The sequence below is a fragment of the Mus pahari genome, chromosome 1 (assembly GCF_900095145.1).
Source record: "Mus pahari chromosome 1, PAHARI_EIJ_v1.1, whole genome shotgun sequence".
Lineage (NCBI taxonomy): Eukaryota > Metazoa > Chordata > Mammalia > Rodentia > Muridae > Mus > Mus pahari.
This window is the reverse complement of record NC_034590.1, coordinates 112,807,029-112,822,067: the sequence shown is the minus strand read 5'-3', so window position 1 is coordinate 112,822,067 and position 15,039 is coordinate 112,807,029. Positions and strand designations below refer to the sequence as shown.

General features: G+C 52.8%; 1 protein-coding gene across 2 annotated transcripts in view; it reads right to left on the bottom strand.

The window, feature by feature from the left end:
• The window catches only part of Slc22a18 (solute carrier family 22 member 18), a 24,938-nt gene extending 11,411 nt beyond the window's left edge, over positions 1–13,527 (bottom strand). The window contains exons 1-5 of one of the 2 annotated variants that reach the window (XM_021211182.2): positions 13,458–13,527; positions 10,912–11,147; positions 7,782–7,879; positions 7,301–7,461; positions 6,685–6,817 (exon numbers count right to left, since the gene is read on the bottom strand). In XM_021211182.2, coding sequence (XP_021066841.1) covers positions 6,685–6,817; positions 7,301–7,461; positions 7,782–7,879; positions 10,912–11,019 — 500 coding nt within the window. In that variant the 5' untranslated portion in view covers positions 11,020–11,147; positions 13,458–13,527. Of the gene's footprint in view, positions 1–6,684; positions 6,818–7,300; positions 7,462–7,781; positions 7,880–10,911; positions 11,148–12,037; positions 12,123–13,457 lie in introns of those variants that run through there. The other variant, XM_029536888.1, reaches the window with a different exon arrangement.
• Positions 13,528–15,039: the final 1,512 nt, after the last annotated feature.

The following is a 15,039-nucleotide window of genomic DNA, read 5'->3' as shown; positions in this document are numbered from 1 at the left end:
ACTGCTCTTCTGAAGGTCCGGAGTTCAAATCCCAGCAACCACATGGTGGCTCATAACCATCCGTAACAAGATCTGACGCCCTCTTCTGGGGTGTCTGAAGACAGCTACAGTGTACTTACATATAATAAATAAATAAATCTTTAAAAAAATATATAAGTATAAAAGCATTTGCCATCATACTTGGTACATTTTATTTATTCTTCTTTCTAAGTTGAGCCAAGACTTCAAGGATATCAGCTCAGTCTCTCATTGCCCCTCGTCCCCTTCTTTCCATCCACTGGACGAGTGGAAACTGAATGTGTAGACACACAGATACCTCTGTTAGAGAACTGGAGTCTTCCATGGACACTTCCCGTCTTTGCCTTGGCTACCCGACTGCATTTCTTCAGTTGCAAGTGAAGGCTGGGCCACAGCCCTGTCTACTCCTGGCTTCCTACGGTACCCCTGGCTTCCCACGGTACCCCTGGCTTCCCACAGTACCCCTGGCTTCCCACAGTACCCCTGGCTTCCCACGGCACCCCTGGCTTCCCACGGCACCCCTGGCTTCCCATGGTACCCCTGGCTTCCTATGGTACCCCTGGCTTCCTACAATACCCCTGGCTTCCTACGGTACTCTTGGCTTCTTACGGTACTTCTGGCTACCCACACTGATCTGCCAGGCTCTGGGGAGGTTTCTGGCACTGCAGCCATAGCTCAGCAAACAATAGTCACTGCTCTTTTTTTCCAGGGCCTGCCTCTAACACTGAGGGTAGGTAGCCACGGCCCTCTGCCTGGCCTAGACTCTGCCCAACCTTATCTGGGCTCCTGCTGTGTTCTACGATGGTAATTCCTTCCTCACCACTCTGAACCCCTGCCCAATATCTCTGAGGCTCTGAGGGGGGACTGTAGAGCCAAGGTCCTTGGTGCCAGGAGCAAGCATGCAGGTGTGGCTGTGTGGCTTAAGGCCTTCAGCTACACATTTTCTCTTTCGTAACTAAGAGGAGAGTGTGCATGTGGTGTCTTTCATAAGAAGTGGGGCAGGGGACTCCAGAGCACATTGAACACCCAGCCTGGGGCTCAGTGAGAAACTCACCTGCACCACCTGCCCTGTATGTGCCAAGCACTCAAGCCCTGTGGCTAAGATATATCTGAAAACAAAAGTCCTCCAGGTGGGACGCTCTTATAACCCCCAATCAAGTTTCCAATCACCTTATCCTAGTGCTTTCTAGCCTGGGGCTCCCTCCCAGATCCTTTTCCCACCTCTCCATTGTGACATAGGACTCCAACCAAATGACCCGTTTCTCCTTGCCTGGAGCCTTTGAAGACTCGAGGGGTGAGGGGCCTTTGAAGATGACTCCAGGGGTAAGGGATAACTCCCCACCTCCCTGGTTTTGAAAGGCCTATGCTCTAAGGCCTCAGGGACCAGATAAGGTTTTGCAACCAAAGTGTGGTATGTCCTGGGTATGCGCAGGGGTCACAACACCATTTGGTATCCAGGAGGGTTTGCAGGTGGCCACTGTTATCTTGGGCAACCTGACCCTCAGGGTCTCTGGACTTAGAAACCTTGCAGCCCTACCAGACCTGGTGGCGTCTGCTCAAATTCCTGCTCTTTGTGGGTGACTTAGAGCCCAGACTCTTAGGCTACAGGCCCAGCTGGGCCAATGATAGGCTAGATGGCCTTACTGGGACAAGTGAAGAAAGTCTCCTTTTGGGTCCCAGTGGGTCACTTCCCCTTGGGTTTGCATGATTGTCAGCAGCTCTGTCCTCCACGTGCCTCCTTGTCTGAACCCCTTGGGATCTGCAAGCTTGGGTCTGGAGCGGGAACAGTTGAGGCTAGTTATCACCTCAGCTTTGCTTCAAGCAGTGATTTTCAACCTGTGGACTGAGACCCCTTTGGGGGGGGGTGTCAAATGACCCATTCAGATATTTGCATTATGAATCATAACAGCAGCAGTTTCAAAAGCTTCCAAACTTACAGTTATGAAGTAGAAACAAAATAAAGTTATGGTTGGGGGGTCACCTCAATGTAAGGAACTGTATTAAAGGGTCACGGCTTTAGGAAAGTCGGCTAACACTGGCTTCCAGGGACCACACAGGCTGCCCCGTTTGCCGGTCATTGTTGCCCCAGATCTCGGTCACTGACTTCACCCCCACAGTCCTAAAGATTGAACTTAGATGTCTCAGATTGTCTCTTAGGGTCTTCTCCTGATACCCATCAGTAAGCCTGATGGTTCCACCTTCAGAAGAATGAAACCTGACCCTCTTGGGCAGCCCTCACCCCACCCCCCAAGCCTGATCTCCCTGAATCACCTAAGGCCTATCTGCTTCCAAATGGCCAGTACCCCAAATAGCAGAGATTTTACAAAAATGGCCATTGGGGACTACAGGACTACATAGGTCTTGTGCTCCATACTGAGGTGGCTCCTGAGACAATATGAAGGGCATCCTCACCATGCCCCAATACCCCCTTTGGACCGTGCTCCCATCTTCCTGGCTCTGGCTACTTTTAACCCTTGGATCTTTTCAAATAACCTGGACATTTTGTTTACAGGACTATGCCTCCATTACCAGGCACCCAGCTCCTCTCTGGCCCTGTACCTGGTCATCCCTCTGGAACCTCCCTACCTACCCCTCTATGAGGGTGCTCCCTCCCACCCACCCTAGAGCACATCCTTAATACCTGAACTGGACCCTGAGGGCCAGTGGCTCACGACCCTCTCTAAGTCCAACCACAGGCTGTGAGATGTTGGGGTTCAGGGTGATAAGTCACAGGGTACTGATGTGTGGGTAGTGGCTCTGGGCTCAGGACCCTCCTTGGGCAGCTCAGCCTCCTGATTCTGAGCAGTAGGCTGTCTCAAACCAGTTACACCAGTGCCCGCCCCTGCAGGCTCCAGTGCCAAGTCTACTTCCTCCTCCTACCTGCTGCCCCAGGCTTCAGAGATGGGCATGGTTGAGACCTTCCAAGGGGACAGGCTCCCAGAAGTGGGCAGAGAGACAGGGGACAGGGAGACCCCTATGTGGGCTTGATTACCATCAAGGAAGGGGAGGGTAAGGTATAGGTGTCTTTTCCCTGAGGCAAAGTCAGGTGTCAGGTACAGAGCAGGGTTAGGGTGTGGAGTGTGGGATGGAAGGTAGAAGGGTAGGTTAAGGAAGTCCGGGTCTTAGGGCTGCCTCCCCGGTCTCTATGGGAATGAGAAGTGACTGCAAATGGGTTAAATATCTAGGCCTCCATGCCTTCACAAACACATGAGGGACCGTCACACGGCCGTGTGAATCCCAGAGGGTTGCTTGGCTGTGGTTGTGGCTAGTCACATCTGAATGGGATAGAAACAGATTCCTCAGCCATAAGCCACAAGAGGGATCTTTCCATGAACCTCCCACAGCTTTGAACAGCTTGAGGTCTGATCATGAGGGTTCCATTTTACAGGTGACAACTTGAAGTCCCCCACTGTCTCTGTGCACTGCCCCCAGGTCTGGGCACTGGACTGCCTCCTTTCTTAGATTTCAGTTTCCCCAGCTCATCAAATTAGATGCTGAGGTCGATCGCTTTCTATAGAAATGTCTTGGTTTATAAAGGGATCTTGGGGTAAAAGGAGCCGGTATGCAGCTGATAGACTCTCCCGGGTGGGGCAGCAGAGAAGAGCATCTTGGGAGCAGCTGAGAGGGAAGAGGGAGCGAGTGGTGTCCTCTGAGTCAGTGCTGGGATGTAGGAAATGCACCTGAGGACAAAGGGTGTGTAAGGGGCTGGACGGACAGGCAGACTGCTGGACAGGTAGACTGCTGGTGGAAAGTGTGTGGCTGACAGTGCCCGTGCCCCATCAGGGCTGCTCGGTGTCTATGGGTGAGGTCACCCCATGCAGTGCCCTCACCACAGGTAAGAAAACATGTGGAGGTAAGGGAATGCACCCCTGCCTCTGGCAGCAGGAGGGTGGCCCCGTGAATGTTGCCTACCCCTGGGTGCCTGTATCTTCTTCCCTGCACAACAACCATTGGCTGCTTTTTCTGACCCCTCTGTTCTTTCCTCCTTTCCTGTGGCCCACCTATGAACCCCAACACAGAGGCCACAGGGACAAATCCTTGTCCCCTTCGGGGTCCAAGCTGACTTGCTATTGCAGCTTAAGTCCCTGTTTTCTGCAAGGCACACAGCCCTCAGCTCCCCTGCCTCCTAAACTTGAAAGGCCAGGAGTGTCCAGGGTGCCCTTGGGGATGCAGCATCCACTGTCCCCTACTGGACGGGGTGCTCCACAGTCCTTTGACTCAACAGTCTCCATGGGGCTTCCAGCTGCTCAGACCCCCACTGGGCAAGCCCAGTTTGGATTGCATAATTAGTGCTGAGACTTGAGTTTGCATTTCCCTCCCACCCATGGGCAGAAACAGGCCAGAATCTGTTCTTTGTCCTTACCCCATGGTCATCTCTGCTTCTCATTCCCACCCCACCCCCACCTCCCTGTGTGTGTGTGTTCTTCCCTGCCCCCTCCATGGCTTGACCCCTCCCCTTCCTCAGCCCCTGCAGCCACTGGGCCACCTCGATTCCCGGCACTCTGGCGTCTGTATACCCTCACTGACTTGCCTCACTCCTTTCTTGAGTCTCCAAGCAAAATTCACCTGCTTAGAAATCCTGGTGGTCACCTATCCCCCTCCCCCACACCCCAATCCTGATTTCTTTCTTTCTGTATCTCACGTAGTTCAATTCAGCTTTATAACATCCATGGGAAATGTACCGTCTTTTCTATCAACCCATTAAATAAAACAAAACTTCATTTAAAAAAAAAAAAAAAGAAAGAAACTGTAAAAGAGCTGGATGCCTTTAATCCCAGCACTAGGGAGGCAGAGGCAGGTACATTTCTGTGAGGTCGAAGTCAGCCTGGGCTACATAGCAAGTTCCAGGCTAGCCAGGGCTCTCCGTAGTGAGACCCTGAGTTTTTTATTTTTTATTTTTTAGATAGAAAAGATAAAGAAAAGAGTCAAGAAGCTGCTTGGCCCAAACCCAAATTCCCCCAGGGCCATAGCTTCTTGAAATCAAAATATGTGCTCAGGTTCAGGAATCCTACTCAAAATCGCATTGTGCTTATCAGCCACACGGCTTTAAACCAGCCAATCACGTATGAACACCGAGTTCGACGTAAGAACACCAGATGGAGGGGCTCTGAGCACTCAGAGGGAGGCACAGGACCCGTTTGCTTTAGGAGGAAAACCCTAGGAAGGTCCCCAGTGGTGGGTTTACCTGCTTGATTGGGCGTGACTATGGCCCTTCCGCAGAAGTGAAACCTTTTTTTTTTTTTTATTTTAAATAGTATAGAATAGAGTTTATTCAGGGCATGGGGAGGAGAGTTGAGAAGGTAGTAGACAGAGAAAGGCGGCAGAGAGAGAGAGAGAGAGAGAGAGAGAGAGAGAGAGAGAGAGAGAGAGAGAGAGAGAGAGAGAGAGAAGCTGGCCATGAGCACGTGGAGAGAGAGGGGGGAGGGGAATAGAGAGGGGGAGGGGAATGGAGGGGGGGAAGGGACGAGAGGACAGAGCTGGATCAAGAGGGCAAGAGCTAGAGAAGTGAAACAAATCTTTTGACTTACTGGTCATTTTCTTAGGACCCTAGACCTATTTCTAAGACATTCTAGAGACTTGGACTGTCTTATTTCTTTCTTTTCTTTTCTTTTCTTTTCTTTTCTTTTCTTTTCTTTTCTTTTCTTTTCTTTCCGTTTCTTTTCTCTCTCTCTCTCTCTTTCTTTCTCTCTTTCTTCTTTTTTCCTTTTTTTTTTGTTTGGTTTTCTTTTTTTTGAGACAGGGTTTCTCTGTTTAGCCCTGGCTATCCTGGAACTCACTCTGTAGACCAGGCTGGCCTCGAACTCAGAAATCCGCCTGCCTCTGCCTCCCAAGTGCTGGGATTAAAGGCATGCGCCACCACTGCCCGGCTGGACAGTATTATTTTCTATTGTGCCCCAGAATCTAAAACCCCAGGGGCACTTATTAGATGTTCAATTGATACTGCGGGGCAGAGAAGCTCAGGCTCCCACTCTCATGCTCAGAGGACATTCAGAGCCACGTCAATGAGCCCTGCCACGTGTCCCTGGAGACTTTCTTGCCAAGCGGTGTCTGTCCCCACTGCAGGGACACACAGACAGGAGAGTCTACCACAGACCATCCTGGAACCATGCTGTAAGAGGGTCACAGTGTCAGCCCATGCCTGGATCTCTGAGCTCAGCCATGACCCAGGTACCTTTACTGACTAGGAGTGGTGCAGGAGGTTTGGGGCAAGGAGCGAGGGAATGTGCGAAGTTCAGTGAGGCTTTTCTCCCAAGAGCCTCTCAGCTACTTAAAGATATCTAGGCCTGTCCCCTGCAGTGGGACAACCCACACAGACCATCCTAGGATCATGTATTGGGGTGCCTTCCCAGGGGGAAAAAAAGCTAAGTTCCCAGGTCAGGGTCAGGTGAAGAGCTCTACACATTGCTAGGGCTCTACACTGTGTGCTTTCCCCGATGCGGCACTTCTGGGCTCGCGGCCGTCACTGTAGCGCCCCCTGGTGGCACTCCCTGTTGGCGACGCCACCCCAAAGCCCCACTCACCCTGCATGCTGGCTGGTACCCAAATGCTTGTAATTTAGGTGGGGAAACCAAGTCTCAAGAGAGGTGGCTGCTGCTGGGCCGATTGTCTGAGCTCGAGCCACCTGCCCAATGACTTCCTGGCTCCCCATCTCGCTAGGTCACTTACCCGTATGCAGTGTTAAGGGTCCCGCCAAGCAGGGAGCCGAAGATCATTCCAATGCCAAAGCAGAGGCCCAGCCGGCCCAGTGCTGCAGGCCGCTCTGTGGGTGCTGACAGATCAGTGATGACCATCTGGGCAGCTGCGGGTGGGAGTGGGGCTGAGCTGGACACGACCCCTCACTATGGAGAGCCCACCGAGGGGTCCAGGCCACTCTCCCAAGCTCCTTCAACTTGGCCCACCCAGACCGTATTCCCCAAACCCCTTCCATAGTACCTCTATCCAGGTCACATTTCTACAAACCTCTCTACTCTTTTTTCTTTTTTCTTTTTTTTTTAATTTTTCGAGACAGGGTTTCTCTGTGTAGCCCTGGTTGTCCTGGAGCTCATTCTGTAGACCAGGCTGGCCTCAAACTCAGAAGTCTGCCTGCCTCTGCCTCCCAAGTGCTGGGATTAAAGGCGCACCTCTCCACTCTTAATCTGGCCTGCCCCAGACCATACACCACCTCTCCATCCAGAGACCACCACTTTTATCCCATTCACCGGCTACCTGCCCCCTAACTGAAGCCACATCCTCGTCTCTCCCCTCTACCGGCTTAGAGCTCGGCCTACCCACCAGTCCCTACCTGGAAGTGTGTGCATGAGGGCAGAGGGTATGCGTGAGGCGAAGAGCAGGAAGACACCAGGCAGGGCTGGGCAACAGGAGGCCGCCAGGAGCAGGTACAGAGCAGAGGCCGCCAGGAAGGAGAGTGAGAGTGCCGCTCTTGCCCCGCACTGGTCTGCAAACCTGAGGCCACAGGGCGGGTCAGTTCCCAGCAGGGAGGGGCCCCTACCCTCACTCCCCACCCAGGCCTGCTGGTAGGCTGAGATGCTGGTGAAGGACCACCCAGGGAGTATGTGGGTATGTGCGTAGGCTTCTTCCAAGGTTGTAGCCCATCAGTTGGGGTGGAGAGGTCCCACTAATGTGGCACCAAGGATGCTTGGAAGCCGACCAGGGGCTGGACCTCTGCATTGAAGAGGGATGCCGAGGACCCGTTAGGACCCAGACTCTGAGGGGTGGTAATGGCTCCTGTGGGCTGAGGGACCTGCATCCCTCACATACTATACCTGCCGAACACAGGCCCACCCAACAGCTGAAGCACCCCAAAGGTCGTCTGTAGGTAGCCAAAGGAAACGGAATCTAGGCCCAGTGTCCGAGACAGATACTGAAAGACAAGGAGGGTCTGGAGTTAGGACTCCTTAGACAGGCAGGGGTGGGAGGAACAGTGGGTAGTGTCACGGAAGAGGAGGCCTTCCATGGGGTCTCCTCCCTAGCCAAAGACTTCTGACCTACCCCCTGTGTGGGACACACTTCAAGTGGGCCACAGAGCAACGTCCATCCTTAATATTTTGTCTTCAAAGCTTTATAGCATTGTCCCCTGGCCATCAAGCGACCGTCCCCAAACCCCTTAATAACTTCTGAGATGTGGCCCATTGCCCAGCAAGATCTGTGAATTCCTTAGGACTCGGCCCCTCGTGTGTGTGTGTGTGTGTGTGTGTGTGTGTGTGTGTGTGTGTGTGTGTGTAAGAGAGAGAGAGAGAGAGAGAGAGAGAGAGAGAGAGAGAGAGAGAGAGACTATCTGATAGGAGAAGTGAGGTGACAGAGCCTCTATAGAGGACCCAAGCAGTCCTGGAACCCCAGGGTTTTATCCCCACCTCAGCTGCATTTCAGAAGCCTGAGGTACTGTTTCCCTCCAAACCGCCTGTGCCTCCTCCCTCCCTCCTCCCAACATCTTGGCCCACCCACCGTCTTTTACCTGAGCCTTCAGCCTCACACCAAGGGTAACACTCCTTCAGTCCCTCTCTCTTCTCTTGAGGCCTTCCTGGTAGGCCTCCATTCCAACAAGGTCACTAAACAAAGACTCTTCCTTAGGGCCTCCCGGTTCAGCCCATCTTAGAGCCTGTGTCTGCTCCAGCTGCGTTCTCTCCCACCTTGCCTGAAGCAGCTCCTTTCCTCATTCCTCTCTCCTCACGAGGTCAGCTCAGGGCGACTCCAGCAGGCCCCTCTGATGGGCACCTGGCTCAGGTGGCTTGCTTCTTTCTCTGTGACCCTGTGCCTAGACTGCCCTGCGTCTCCTACCTAGGCTGTCACTGGTCGATGCCTCCTTTCAGGTATGGAGAGCTTGCTGGTGCCACCTCCTCCCTGCAGAGCCCCGGGCCTCTTCCCACTGCCAGCATGCCTCCTCTACTTTATACCACGTCTGAAATCATCTCCAGGAGAGCGAGTGTAGCAATCGCTGAGCATCTGCCCTCCCCAGTCCTGATTGGCTCCTTGACCACTGTTTCTTTTAAGTTTTTTCTTTCATTTTATTTTATGTGTATGACTGTTTGGCTGTCTGTGCACCACATACGTGTAATACCCACAGAGGGCATCATATCCCCAGGACTATGGTTCCATGTGATTGTGGGGCATCATGTGGGTGCTGGGAATCAAGCACCCATCCTTTGTAAAAGCAACCAGTGCTCTTGGCCAGTTAGCTCCCTAATGTTTCTTCACCTCTGGTAGCATCTTTGTCCTCCTGGACTTGGGTCCAAAGTCCCAGTGTCATCTCTGAATTCCTTTCTCTCACCCTCACGTGCCATAGATCTGCCACCTTCTTGCCTCTCCACAGCTTTCCCTGACCATCTTGGATCTCTTCAGCATCTGACGGGTGTGGTCCTGGGACCTCAATGCCTCCTCTGTAGCTGCAGACTCAGCACTAGCCCAGGGCCTTTGCACTGGCAATGCTTTTGTCTGCCTTCAGTCCTCCACTCTTACGTTGCCTTCTCAACCAAAATTTCCTGACCCCTCAGATCTGCCATGAACCCTCAGACCCCCAGTACCCTCACCCTTTCTCACTCCCAACTGTTTCTTCCTGCACTGCACAGTGTAACCATTAAGCCATCACCACTCAAACCCCGACAGCCACCAGCTCTGAGGGTCAGCTGTAGGTCCTTTGTGCCCCCACTGTGTCACAGTCCAGTGTCCACTTACAGGACTTAATGAGGATAGGCTGGCACACTGGGGCCTTCTCTGGGAGTCACTTCAGGTCCTGGTACCAACCCTCCTTTTATGAGAAGCAAGGTAAGGTTCCTCCTGCCCAGGCTCCCACATTTTAGGAAGGAGGCTAGCATTGGGGACCCTTGTTATATGTGAGTGAGCAGAGCTGTACATAGGAGGGATGTTGAAGGGTGAAGTCCTGAGCTGGAAGTGCCTGCCACTCCCAGAATGGTGACAAAGGCCAGGGCTACCTCTAACCCATATCCCTAGCTACCTGCAAGGTCAGCTCCATTCTTCTGGGCTCCAGGGAGCACAGGAGTGGGGGACCAGAGAGCCAGGATTTAGATTATCCTTTTAGGTCTTAACTGACTTTTTTTTCTCTGTTTCCCTGAACCTTGGACTTTTGGGTATAATGTGAGTAGAGTTTGCTTTCAATTCAAATTCCTGTGTGCCTGGGCATCTCACTTCTGCCTAGCCTGGCCTGCTGACCAAACTTAGGGCCAGGTCCATATGCTGAGCGGGGTCCAAGCCTAGCCCAGAACCAACCTCAACCCAATACTCCAGCCAGCTTGGGCTTTGAGAATCTCTGAGGGATCACTTAAAAGTGGTCTGTGGACCCAGGTTAGATGGAAAAAGGAGCTGGACAGTCAACCTCTGAGTTCTAAGCTCTCTTAGATGCTGCCACCTTGTGGGTCAACTCCATAAAGGCTTGTTGAGTGATTAAAAGATAGTGAAAAGTAGGAATGAACCAAAGGATGTGGGTGGGTGTGACTCTGTAGTCAATAATGACTATTCTGCCCCACCCTTCCCTGATCCAGGCAGATCTCAGCAAGGCTCTTGTGGGATCCAGTCTTGGTCCTCATATTTTGGTGGGCGGGAGAGAAACCAATGGAACGGGTGATATGGAATAAGCTATCTAGGGTGGACATAAGAACACAGAGGGGATGCCCAGCAGGACAAAGGGATGGACAGACATGATGTCAGAAAGAACTGGGACTGAGCAGGTGTCGGGCAGAGGTGCTCTGAAAGAACAGGACTGGAGGCAGCAAGTGAGGGTGGCTACAGGAGGAGGTACTTTCTCAAGAAGGGCAGAAGTGGTGTGGGTGGGTGGACAATGGCCCCAGTTCCTAGGATCCTTAACTTATCCAGTCTCGAACCCCACCTCGCTCCCTGCCATTGCCCAGCAGGAAGGCAGCGAGGGGTGTGGGTGTTACTCACTGGTAGGATGGAGAATTGCATGAAGAGACACGTTAGCTCCAGGGCCGCCAGCACATAGGTGAGTATGATGATCCCCCGCCGGGGCAGAGCAGCCATGCTGCCAGACATCCTGGGCAGGCGGTATCCAGAGTTCAGGAGGGACCTGAACCAGAGCAGGGCGAGCCTTGCAGCGGGCAAGGGGCAAAAGTCCTGTTGATTCTGGCTGGGTGCTGACTCACCAGGTTGGAAGGGGTGGCCTGTGCAGGAAAGAGAGGGAGGAGACAGTGGCTGACTGTGGAGCTCACCGGCTTCTCCAGCTACCTCCACCTTCAGGAATGGGTCAGCTGCCCTCCCCACCAGCCAGCTCCTGGTTTAGGTCATAGTCTCCATAGAAGAGGAGATGGCATCCAACCCCGTGGGAGGTGCACCTCCACCTGAAAGGGGCATCCGGCCCAGCCCTGGTGTCCTCCTCAGGGACACCCCATGCCTTATTTCTAGAGTAACTGCAGGCAGGTGCGGTGTCTGGCTATTGCTTTTGGTGGCTACAGGGATGATGTAAAGTCATTAGGCAGGGGCTCTCTTGGCCCCACCTTCTTTCTTCAGGGACCTGTCCCCAGCTCCAGAGTCTGGAGCTGCAGTGGAGTAGAGACTGGGGGACAAAGAGCTCAAAAGAGCTCAGCTCTTCAGACCTCGTCCTTGCAGAGCAGCTCAGTCTCACAGTAGTGTGTCCCCCCCCCCAACTTCCTCCACGGGTGGGAACCGGATTTTGCGGCCAGTCTGAGCCCCTTTGGAAGTTTTGCCTTGGGCTGGAGAGATGGCTCAGCGGTTAAGAGCACTAACTGGTCTTCCAAAGGTCCCGAGTTCAAATCCCAGCAGCTACATGGTGGCTCACAATCACCTGTAACAAGTTCTGATGCCCTCTTCTGGAGTGTCTGAAGACAGCTACTGTGTACTCACATACAATAAATAAATCTAAAATATAGAAAGAAAGAAAGAAAGAAAGAAAGAAAGAAAGAAAGAAAGAAAGATTTTGCCTGGTTCTACCATTACGGCCCCACTGCCTTCGCCCAACATCCTGTCAAGGGCCCCGAGCTGCACCCAGGTGGGCATCTTGGGTTCTGGAAGTTCAATAGGTGAGCTCGGGTACCTGCTTTCGCCAGGAGAGAGTGGGTTGTGTTTCGGGTGGGTGAGCCCTCCCAGGTGTTTCTTGATACAGGCCCTTCCGCAGTGACCCGGAAAGGTCCCACCCAACAATAGCTTGGGTCCTCCCACTTCACCAGGGCTGCCCGGGAGCTCGCTCCACCTACCCTGGGATCTGGACTAGCCCGCAACACAGTCTCTGAGCATTCATTGACCAATCAAGACACGCCTCCTGAGGCTCCGCCCCCCGCACCCCCGCGGCGCTTGCGAGGTTCCCAGTGTTAAGCTTCAGCCCTGCCCTGGACTCCGGTTCCAAGGAAGTTGGAATTCTGACCACTTAAGCAGCACAGGGTGTTCATTTAGGGTTGGAGAGTGAAGACGAGAAGAAGAAGGAGGAGGAAGAGGAGGGGGTACGGCTCTGGGTTCCAGGAGAAGAAGGGAAAGCAGAAGCCAGGAGAGGCACAGTGATACTACACTTGTGTGGGCAGTGCTTGGGCTCCGAATCTCTCTCCACTGACCAAAAGGCTTCTGGAAGCTATAGAAATGCACCCCCCCCCATGTCATTCTGTTTGCCCTGTTCTCACATTTCTAGAGGAGCAGCTCTCCTGCCCTGATGACACAGTAGAGGGAACTCTAGGAACACACTCTTCTGATTTAGTTTGGCCCAGACCAGTACTATCCATATTCATTTGTCTTCAGACAGATTGATCACTACTAGGAAACCAGACGCTCTTTTACATGCCCGCCCCACCTCTGTACCCTGCAGCCGAGTAGGGATCAAGCCACAGGTCACAACATGAAAATCAGATCTCCTTTTCTGCATGCTCACCCCAGCTCAGCAGATCAGAAACGGGAGGAACTGGGACAGAGTGGGACAGACATGGGGTGCCCAGGGATGTCCAGTGAGAACATGTCTCAAACTGGGCAGTCAGGGGCATGGCCGTTGGCGTGCTCTGACCCCAGGTATGTGCAGTATGCTTGGGGTAGATTCCAGCACGGACATTGGGATGGGAGATGGGTTGCAAGTGTGGATGCAAGTGTTCTCAGGTCTTCTGCCAAGAGGCTATAGGAACCCATCCCAGCTCCCCGAGGGTTGGAGGAGACTCAGTTAGCCAGGGCTTCCACGAGGGACGAGAGGTAGGCTGATTATGGAAAGGAGAGGACTCGGGGACCAGGAATCTCAGGACTCCTGGGGAAAGACCAGAGTCCAGGTCCTTCTGAACTCCATGGGGGTAGGAATGAGGGTTCCTGTCAGGTCAGCTCCCTGATGGGGTTAATTCTCACCTAGTGTGCAGGTGACATCTTTATTGATGCCAGGGTTTTGGGGGCAGAGCTTGGGGGTTGAGTAAGACTGCCTCAGGAGAGTTGGGGAAGGCCAAAGGTCCTCCAGCGTTCATAATAAACAGCAATGGGGGCAAGCTACTTACCCACAAACAGCTTGCAGTTGTGGGAGAACCGGCAGGCCAGGCCGAATGATTCTAGCTTTTTGTGCTTGTTCTGAACAGGCTCCAAAAGGGTGGGGCACTTCCTGGTTGTGAGGGAGTGTGGTAAAATTGCCCTTCTGGCTAGAGAGGAGCAGGGAACCCTAGAACCTGGGATCGCCTCCAGAAAGGAAGCAGCTTTCTCTAGGGGCCACTCACATGGGGCCACTGTTCTGCCAACGAGACCAACCCAGACAGCTGTAGGAAGGGCTGATTCTTACCTGGGGCCCCGCTGGGAGGCAGCTTCCCAGTGGGATCCTAAGGAGGAGCACGATGTATCAGGTGTAGGAAGGGTATGTCAGGCAGTAAGAACAGTGTGGAGGGGCTTAGGGGTGTGCACAGGCAACTGAGAACACCTGGTGGGGCTTAGACTTAGGAGGTCCTGTGGGGCTAGGGGCAAAAATAGAGGGGTGTGAGCGTGGCCACAGAAAGTGACTACTGTGTGCTGGGGTTCAGGATGGCCCGGAGCTTCCCCGAGAAGAGAGATGCTGCCTATATGATTTCTTGGGCCTAATGATGTGCCTATGAAGCAGGAACCTCCTTCATCCCATAACCATTGAGTATCTACTGTGTGCAGGTGACCTATTTAGTATAAGGGGATATCATTTGTTTATTTTTGCCAATTTCATACATGTATACAATGTATCTTGTTTGTATGCACACAACTTTCTCTTCCCATTTCCCCTCTAATAACCTCTAATATATCTCCTTCCTCTTTTGTTCTCTCCCTCTCTCCCTGTCTCTGTCTCTCTTCTCTCTTTCACTTTAGAGTCCTGTGAATGCCACTCATTAGACTGTTGACTGATCCTATCGCCTTGATTTTGTCCAGGTGTCCATTGCTGCAGTGAGTTGCTTCCCATCCTCTGGCTCTTACAGTCTTTCCATCCCCTGAACCTTGGAGGTCAGGTTGATACAGACGCCCCATTCAGGGTTGAGCTCTCCACAGTCACATATTCAGCACTTGGAGTTACGAGTTTTCTCATCAACTGTCGCTGACTAAGAACAACACTAGCCTATGTCTACAAACCAACATTTAGAAGGGAGTTAGTTTGATGACATTCACTTATCGAGACAACAGGAGAAGATTCCCTAGAGCCTGTGACATGCCCCCCCCACCACCATTTCTTGACTGAGTTCACCGTACCAGGGATGAATTCCCTGCTGTGGAGCAGGACTTGGTCCAAACCAAGAGTGACTGGCTACCCGCCAGAGCATTCGCACTGCGACTGCACATCTTGCTTGGTGGGTTGGTGGTGGAGCATGCAGGGTTGGCTGCTGGGTAAGACCATGGATGGCTTCTCTCTCCCCGGGGCCTGCTGAGCACTGTCCAGCACAGTGAAGGCCAGCCAGCAGGGAGACTTTCAGGCTAGTTCCAGCTGGTTTCTCTGATGTCCTGGAATCAAAAAGCACTGAGCGATGGGTCTACGCTCTTTGTGTGTATGTATCCATGTATGTTGGTGCCTGTAAAGGTCAGAGGCCAATAGCAGGTATTATTGATTCCTCAGCAGCCATCCAGTCTCACTGGGAC